The following is a 9,665-nucleotide window of genomic DNA, read 5'->3' as shown; positions in this document are numbered from 1 at the left end:
CAGAGGATTAAAACTAATTTAAAAGCACTGACTAAATGTTTAAATTATTCACATCAGGTATACCCTATGAATGATTTCAAAATACTGCAGAGTTTTTTGTCAGAATTCAAAGTGTGACAACAGGTGTTTCATGCACGAGCTGAACAGATGGTCTAGCCCAAGTGACAGGGCACGCGCACCGCAGTAGCAACAACATGACGCCAAAGCTCATTTAAATATTTTCAAATTCATCGTTTACAAACATTTGTGCGATGTTGTGCTCTATATTTGACAATTTTCAAAGCATCATCTGACTCGCTGCGTTTTGATTGTAAAATCGGCGCCAAATTGATACAAAAAATATTTTTTGGAACAGTTTTTACAAACTTTTTGTAGTGTAAGAAGCAGTGTAAACACATTAATAATAAGATTTTTATTATTCTCAAACAAGCTGCTTTGCTCGGCCCATTGTTTCGGTTATATTAATGATAGAGTAAGCAAAAATGTTCAAAGGATCCTCTTAACACCGCCCAGCAACGCCACTTAAATTAGTAGTTTTCTGCATGAGGTTTGGTGTGACGCTACCCTCGTGCATGTTCACGGACTGTGTTGAGAGTCTGCGTGGATTGAACACAACACGGAGACACGCAGAGGACTAAGGTGGACTCAGGAGGAGTACATGGTGTCCACGATCATGACCTGACGTGTGAATAACGGTGAGATATTTCATGTTTAATGGTGTTCATTTGCGCATCATTTTTGTCAAGTGAGACTTTTACAGTTAGACTTTAATTCAGAGTGTGTCCTGCATGCCGAGCCGTCTATGGAGAAGTGTCGACCCCTTAACTCATAATTCAGGGTTATTTGCGGTTGTCACGTGCATTAAATTGTTGAAACAGGATGACGTTTTTCTCCTGATTTTTGCAGAGGGATGAAAATACTGCAGAAGTTTCCTCCTCTAGACTGAAGATATGGACTCATTCAAACAACAGAGAGTGGAGGACTTCTATGAAATTGGTGAAGAGCTGGGAAGGTACAAACAAACATGCATGGAGTGTCTCTGATTTTATGATCGCAGACACTTTATGGTATCGGTACTGATTGGTTTATCAGTATTGTGCATGCCATGAATTTAGTATCAGATTCTTTGAATTGATTTTAAAGACTTAATTAATCCAAGATGATTAAAAAAAAACACTCAAAACATCATGAAACAGGCTGAGGACACTAGAGAAGGTATTTATCAAAACAAGAAAGCATCTGAACAAAAACTACTTTAGAAGATTTACTTTATTAATCCGAATAAATTATTATTTTTTTTACCTCAGTTAATGAGGCATGCTACACACACAGAGGTTGAAATACACACACATGCACAAACAGGATCCAATGGACATGCACTAATGGAGAGATGTCAGAGGGCTGGGCTGCACACAGCAAAGTTCTGGTTCGATGGATTGCTCAAGGGGACCTCAGCAGTGCTCAGGAAGTGAACTGGTACCTCTCCATCTACCGCTGGGACTTGAACTGTCGGCCCTCAAGTCCCTACAGACTGAGCTACTGCCGCACAAGTCAAGTATTTATTATTTGAAACATTTATTTTAACGTTGGCGAGAAGCTTGCAGGAAAACAGAGGCGTTGCAGAGGAGAGACGGGATCAGCTGAGCCAGCGGGGGAGCGCAGTGCTGTGTGTGTGTGTGCATGTTTGACTGTGTGTGTGTAGAGCTCCTGCTGTGTTGTGCTTCAAAACACAGAGACACAATGTGAATTCTCAGACTTGGACAGCAATAACGCCGTTGCAGAATCAATATGAACGTTCAAAGACGTGATGAGCTTAGTTAGCGGTCTGAAAAGGTCACCGTAGGATTCCTAAACAGAAGTTGCATTGCTCAGGTTGCACAGACAAGCTTGTAGGCCGGTGCACGGAGCGCCTACTGCCGTGCAAAAATAATCTGTAAATGAAACTGAATCATTAACTGCACGCTGAAAATGTTCCCTGCACCTGATACATCTGAAGAGTTTTTTAATTCGCCTGCTTTAACAGGAGTCACAATGTGTCACAGAGCTTCCACACGTTTACTGCAGACTTCACCTCAATGCTCCTGAAAAAACACAATAAATACACCAGCTTGTGTTTGTTGCCCTGTTGTGTTGCTGCGTGTTGTCAGGTGGCGACAACTGTTGTGCATGTCGAGACTCTTCTATCTTTAGCGGCGGCTAAAAGTGCTCTGAGAGCGGCTGCAGACGAGGAAGTGGAGTGTTAGCTTACACACAAGAGGAGCAGAAAGAAACAGGAGCAGCTGCACGGACGTATCATAACCTTTGAATTTTAAATACATCACCAGGTCAGACTCAACAAGGATATGAAGTGTTTGTGTTGTTGTTGTTGTGTTTCTATGAGTGCCGGGCTTCACACTCTGCAGCAGAATGTGTGTAGCTCTATAAATAGACGTGGAGGGAAAATTTGAGCCACAAATTAAATCACACACAACGACCGCGGCCCTGAAGCATCTGTTATGGTGGGTCAAAGTTTAGTCACAAAATAATGAAGAAAATATAAGAAGACATGTTGGAGAAACGTCAGGCCTAAAAAAATGAATGTTCTTTATTAACAAATAATGACCACAGTCAGGGCATGGTCGTGTTAGATCAGCGTTTCAAAACCTTTGATAAAGGACACCTTGTTTACAAACCCACCTTCATGTTTTTCATTAAAAGTCTGTCATCCTTCACATTTAAAGGTCACATATTCTCCTCCTCTTCTTCAGTTTAAATAAGTCTCAGAGCTCCCCAAAACATGTGTGTGAAGTTTCTTGTTCTAAATCCACTCTGATCCTGTATTTGATCATGTCTATAAACCCCTCTATTTCAGCCCTGCTCAGAACAGGCTGTTTCTATGTCTGTACCTTTAAATATGTAAATGAGCGGTGTCTGACCACGCCCCCTCTCTGGAAGGGCTTTGGGTGTACTCGGGCTTTCCATGCCATGTCCTATTGTTTACGGTGAGAAGGCAGACTCAGAGGGCAGAACAAACACCTAGCTGTGGGAGTGTCACCCACCTGGGGGAGGGGCTACTGCCCTTTGTGATGTCATGAAGGGAACGGCCTGTTTGAGCACACATTTTCTGAAAAGTGGAGCAGGCTAAAGACGGAGAGGATGGACTTTTCTCATCATTGGGGGGTTTGTAGACAAACTAGGGACACATGGTGAAGTATATTTTGTAGAATATGTGACCTTTAACCTCTCTCTGCGTGTTCCAGCGGGCAGTTTGCCATCGTAAAACAATGCAGAGAGAAAAGCACGGGCCGGGAATTCGCCGCCAAGTTCATCAAGAAGCGTCAGAGCATGGCGAGCTCTCGAGGGGTGAGGCGGGAGGAGATCGAGCGTGAGGTGGACATCCTGCAGCAGATCCAGCACCCGAACATCGTCACGCTGCATGACGTCTACGAGAACCGGACCGACGTGGTGCTCATCCTGGAGCTGTGAGTCTGGTGGTCTGGTGGTCTGGTGGTCTGAGGGTCTGATGGTCTGATGGTCTGAAGGTCTGAGGGTCTGAGGGTCTGATGGTCTGAAGGTCTGAAGGTCTGAAAGTCTGATGGTCTGAGGGTCTGATGGTCTGAGGGTCTGATGGTCTGAAGGTCTAAAAGTCTGATGGTCTAAAGGTCTGATGGTCTGAGGGTCTGATGGTCTGAGGGTCTGATGGTCTGATGGTCTGAGGGTCTGAAGGTCTGATGGTCTGATGGTCTGATGGCCTGAGGGTCTGATGGTCTGATGGTCTGAGGGTCTGAGGGTCTGAGGGTCTGAAGATCTGATGGTCTGAGGGTCTGATGGTCTGAGGGTCTGCTGGTCTGAAGGTCTGATGGTCTGAGGGTCTGATGGTCTGAGGGTCTGAAGGTCTGATGGTCTGAAGGTCTGAGGGTCTGAGGATCTGATGGTCTGATGGTCTGAGGTTCTGATGGTGAAGGTCTGATGGTCTGATGGTCTGAGGGTCTGAGGGTCTGATGGTCTGAGGGTCTGATGGTCTGAGGGTCTGATGGTCTGATGGTCTGAAGGTCTGATGGTCTGAAGGTCTGATGGTCTGAGGTTCTGATGGTGAAGGTCTGAGGGTCTGATGGTCTGAGGGTCTGATGGTCTGATGGTCTGAGGGTCTGATGGTCTGAGGGTCTGATGGTCTGATGGTCTGATGGTCTCTGTGTTTCAGGGTCTCTGGAGGAGAGCTGTTTGACTTCCTGGCGCAGAAAGAGTCTCTGAGTGAAGAAGAGGCCACACAGTTCATCAAACAGATCCTGGAGGGGGTGAACTACCTGCACGCCAGGAAGATCGCTCACTTCGATCTCAAGGTTCGTCATAAAAACAACAACTTTACATTTACAGGAAGGAGACACTGACATGTTCATACGGAGAGCTCAGGATCTGTGTGAGTGAAGAAGCGACTCACGTGTTTGATCCTCAGGCCGTTTTATTCTGAAGGATTCAGCGTCATTTGTACAAATGTTCCACTCAGTATCGTCGACGTTTATCAGTTTGAGCTCTTTGAACTGTAAGACATGAGAAGCTCATATGGAGGTTCTGAAGGTTTTAATTGATATTTACGGTATTTAGTGGTTATGTGGCCAAACAGAGGCTGCAGCCCTTGAACCGGGCGACCCTGGTTCGATCCCGTCTTGCTGCACTTCATCGCATGTCATTCTTCCCTGTGTCGGACTTATTCCATCGTCCTCCATCACAATAAAGGCATAAAATCCTACAAAAATCTAAGCCCAAAAAGACATTTGCAGATGTCCTTCAGGGCCACCTTACTTTCTATACCGGTGGTTCTCAACTGGTGGGTCGGGACCCAAAACTGTGTTGCGGAGCTGTATTCAGTGGGTCGCCAAAGTGTGCATGGTCAAAAAAAAGTTCAGTTACAAAGTCTGTGTGGCGCTTTCTTCAAACACGTTTGTTTGCTTGTCTCACATTTAGAATCATCTGAGGTCCAAACTGCAACATGTTTTACTAAACTCTGACACCTAGTGTTGAAAATGGGTACTGCAGTCTAAATTCAAAACATTGTAGAGAGCTGTCCCCCCCCCTCTCTCTAGAGTGGATGCTCACACAGGTTGCCATTTGGTGGACACTGAAGCTTCAGTGTTTAGCTGGCTCTGCATCGGAATGTAAAAAGGTTAAAAGTCAAACTGGGTTTCTACTTTAGAATCAAAAATCCTGTCTCTCTTTTGACTCTAAGAACAGGCGGGTTTCTGTCACTCTTCTGTCTGTGCTGGACTGTGATGATGTTTTATATGTACACGCGTCCTCACAAAGCACACACTCTGGAATGTGTGTGTCACGGAGCTCTGAGCTTCATTTTACTCATCACTGTTCGTTGTAAACACTGACGTATTCTTACCTACAAGTCTATCTTAGGTCTGCTTCCTTCAGACCTTCTGACCTCCATCAGTCCAAAGTTTAGAGAGTTAAGAGTTCATTTAAATCTCACTGTGTGTGTGTCCTCCTTCCAGCCTGAGAACATCATGCTGTTGGACAAAAACGTGCCGCTCCCCAGAATCAAACTCATCGACTTTGGTCTCGCACACAAAATCGAAGCCGGGGTCGAGTTCAAAAACATCTTTGGAACGCCGGAGTTCGTAGGTAAGACCAGTTCCTATATATCTTTTTTTATTTCTTGTAAATTTTGAGATGAAAAACCAACATCTTGGGAGCGCTGGTGGCGCAGTGGTTAGTGCGCGCGCCCCATGTATGGAGGCTGCGGTCTTCCGGGCAGGCGGCCTAGTTTCAAATCCAGCCTTTGGCTCCTTTCCCGCATGTCATTCCCTACTCTCTCTCTCTCTCCCTGATTTCCGACTCTATCCACTGTCCTATCTCTCCATTAAAGGCACAAAAAGCCCCAAAAAAATTTTTTTCAAAAAAAAAAACAACAACATCTTGTCAAATGCCTTACTGCCTTACGGACGAGGGAGCATGGAGCACGTACCGGAGCGGAGCTGACATGCGACGCACGCGTATCTGGTGGAAGTTCGAGGTCACACCTCTCATCTTTTTGTGTTTTAAGCTCCAGAGATTGTGAACTACGAGCCGCTCGGACTGGAGGCTGACATGTGGAGCATCGGGGTCATCACCTACATCCTGCAAGTGATACACCAACAACACGATAACCTGCACAGAGAACTGCACATTACGAATACTGCACCTTCTCCTGCAGCTTCCTGTAAACACAGAGGTCAACAGAGGTCAACTCTTCTCCTCCGTTTGTCTGCAGGCTGAGCGGGGCGTCGCCGTTCCTCGGGGAGACCAAACAGGACACTCTGGCGAACATTTCTGCCATAAATTACGAGTTCGACGACGAGTTCTTCTGTCACACCAGCGAGCTGGCCAAGAAGTTCATCAGCCAGCTGCTGGAGAAGGATAAGAAGTAAGAGGTGGAGGGACACAGGACACGAGGAGGGGGATCTCTGTCTGAGTGTTCTAACCAACGTTTGATCTCTCTCACAGGAAAAGATTAACCATTCAAGACGCTCTGAATCACCCATGGATCAAGGTAAAGGTCGTTATCTCACCTGCACCGTGTGACATTAAGGCATGACTCATAGACTCATTTAATATCTGAATAGTAATGAGGGACACTTCAACCTGTCCCTGTGCTTGGTGTCTAAAGACGAGGAGGTTTCTGTGTCCAGCAGCTAGTTAGAGCTCGTGCTGTTGTCAGGATACAGGAAGTGAGGAAGACGTCTTTTCATTCAGTACTCTCTCTCTCAATTTCAATTCAATTCAAATAGCTTTATTGGCATATATTGCCAAAGCATATAATACAATAATAATAATAATAATAATGAAAAGTAATAATTAGCAATTAAATATTTTAACAATGAAAAAAATTAAATAATAATGAATAAATAAACAAACAAATAAAAAATAATAATTTAAAAAAAAACAGGATTTCTCTCTCTTTCAGGTTTCTCTCTCTCTCTCTCTCTCTCTCTCTCTCTCTCTGCAGCAGGTTTACATACATGGTCTTACAAAGCAACATCAAATCAGTGATTTCTAATACAGTTTGTTTATCAAGGTCAAGGTTTATTTATTCTTCTCCCTCGGGAGAAATTTGTCTCGGATACGGGGAAATTGCTGCACAGACAAAACATGAAATTAAAAACAGTTGTTACAAATGTGATAAACATTAGCTTACCCCTGCTACAAATTAACCAAGCATCTGCTGAAGTTTCCGTACACACAAACACACACACACACACACACACACACACACTCCTACAATCACAAGTGCATGCACACTGTCCACATGTACACATGCCAAACACATACTGTTTAGTTACCAGGACCTCGGGGGCCTCCTGATTTTGCGTTCATCCTCTGTTATTTGCTAATTTTATGAACAGTTAAATATTCATCCTGGGGCACATTTACTTTTATCGTTTTTCACGGCTTTGCTGTACAGCAGTTTTATTTTAAAAGAATTAAAGGCCTCGTCTCGTCTCGTCTCGTTTCGACGCCCGTCCAAAATAAAGGAAGGGTCATTTTATAGGCTGAAGTAAATAAAACTTTGGGCTATTAACCTGACATGTACGGTAAATCAAATGTACGTTCTTGTGCAGCTTTTTTATTCCAGACAATGACAAGCATTGACAAGAACACTTGTCAGGGCGTTGGTATGACAGAACACTGTGTCTCCAAGAAATGTGCATGTGCATGATAAACATTAGCCAGTATTTCATGAGTGTTTCCCTCCATTCTGTGACGCTGTAAAAATGTGCTGAATACTTAAAACATGAAATAGTTTGACTGTAAAAACTTCGGCTGCAGCAGAAGAAGTTGAGTGTGCTCAAAGAAAGCCTCCTCTCTGCATGTATTAATGATGACTTTTGAAATGATCTCTTTTCTATATTTGATTAGTATTCCTCTCTGATCATGCAATAGCACTCTGAGCTCTCTGTCTCTGTGCCTGCTCTTCACTCTCTGAGCGACACTCTCTAACTCCGCTTTCTTTAAACTTTAAAGTCCAACGAGCACAAGGAGGAGACTAAAACCCTGGAGCCCAAGAAACGGGAGCGCCGGCAGCTGAAGACGAAGCGCCTGAGGGAGTACACCATCAAGTCGCACTCCAGCATGCCGCCAAACAACACGTATGTGAACTTTGAGCGCTTCGCCCAGGTGGTGGAGGACATCGACCAGATGGAGAGCTCGTTCGTCAGCCTGGCAGCGGCTCACGACTCCCTGCAGGAGGACATCGACGCCATGGTGTCGGTCTATAACGAGAAGGAGGCGTGGTACAAGGAGGAGAGCGAAGGAGTGCGTCACGAGCTCTCTCAGATCCGATACGAGTTCCGTAAGGTGGAGGCCTTTAAGCGCAGCCTGCAGGACGACATGCAGGCCTTCAGCTCCAGCCTCAGCGCCGTCAACAGCCGCTACCAGGAGCGACAGAATCACCTGGACGCCCTGCGCCTGGAGCTCAGCAACGAGCTGCAGTGGGTGCAGGAGGTGATGGGCTCGTTCCCTCTGGATGGAAGCGGAGGAGGATACTCCAACTGCAACTTCTCCACCGTCTTCAACAACGACGTGAACGAGGCGCTGAAGGAGCTGCTGAACCGCTCGTGTGGAGGAGAGCTGCTGTCGGGGATCAACCTGGACTTTGAAAGCGGACAGCAGAGATAAACGCTTTTAGTTTCATCGTTCATTAAAACACGTTAACGTGTCACAAGGTGCTGCATGTACGACCCTTAAGAATAATCTGATGCTAAGATTAAGGACGCACTCACACTCGGCCCAGTTGTCCCACGATTGTCTCACACTGGTCAAAGGAACTGGACTTTGGTGGTCAAACGTAGGATTGCCTAGTGTGAATGCGCCCTTAAATATCAGGCAGAAAGAAAGCTTCTTTTCCACGTGCTGTAAAGCTTTGAGCGGCATGTTTCAGTCTGGTAACATCAGTCTGTAGTGCTGTGTGTTGAAGACAAAGACAACAAGATAATGTCTTTTCTGTTGGTGTATGTTGTCCATGAAAGCTTCATATAAAAGAGTAGAAACATCTGAATCATGAGGTTATTATTTCTGTGTGTATTTTTGAAAATGCAGCCGTTGACAGCTGATTTTAAATCTCTTTTAACAGCTGTTTAAAAGTACCTGTGTGACTTTTTATAGACAGCTTGTAGCAACTGTTTAAGATTAAGATTTACTTTTATTGATCCCACAAGGGGACATTCTGTTTTTACACTCTATAATCATGCAACACACACATGCACAAACAGGATCCTATGGACATGCACTAATGGAGAGATGTCAGAGTGATGGAGCGGCCCCCGGCAGGCGCCCCAGGGCTGGTGGTGGGTGGGGGGTTTGGTGCCTTGCTCAGGGGCACCTTGGCAGTGCTCAGGAAGTGATCTGGCACCTCTCCAGTTACCAGACCAACTTCCATATTTGGTCCGCACCGGGACTTGAACCGGTGACCCTCCGGTTCCCAACACAAGTCCCTACAGACTGAACTACTGCCGAGCTTATTAGAAACATGCAGAGGCTTTTTAGGTCGGGTACAATCACTTCTATCTGAACCACTTCTCTTGCCCGCTTCCATCGCTGCAACACCTGTTGGTTTGACCTGATAACTGCTCTCATATCTGGCAAATCGAGGGGCGTCCAAAACGGCCGTGTGGGGGTGCCTTAAAACCGCCTACCTTCTCTGG

At 45.4% G+C, this 9,665-nt stretch overlaps 1 protein-coding gene across 1 annotated transcript; it reads left to right on the top strand.

The window, feature by feature from the left end:
• The first annotated feature begins 537 nt into the window (after positions 1-537).
• Positions 538-9,019, top strand: dapk2a (death-associated protein kinase 2a). The gene is made up of 9 exons (XM_061040743.1): positions 538-695; positions 907-1,012; positions 3,240-3,461; positions 4,181-4,319; positions 5,478-5,607; positions 6,029-6,104; positions 6,236-6,388; positions 6,469-6,514; positions 7,987-9,019. Exons 2-9 carry the CDS (start codon positions 951-953, stop codon positions 8,638-8,640), a joined length of 1,482 nt encoding a protein of 493 aa, XP_060896726.1. The 5' UTR covers positions 538-695; positions 907-950; the 3' UTR covers positions 8,641-9,019.
• The last annotated feature ends 646 nt before the right edge of the window (positions 9,020-9,665 follow it).

Source organism: Labrus mixtus, chromosome 1 (genome assembly GCF_963584025.1).
Source record: "Labrus mixtus chromosome 1, fLabMix1.1, whole genome shotgun sequence".
Lineage (NCBI taxonomy): Eukaryota > Metazoa > Chordata > Actinopteri > Labriformes > Labridae > Labrus > Labrus mixtus.
Note: the sequence above shows the minus strand (reverse complement) of the source record. Positions and strands in the feature narration are given on the sequence as shown.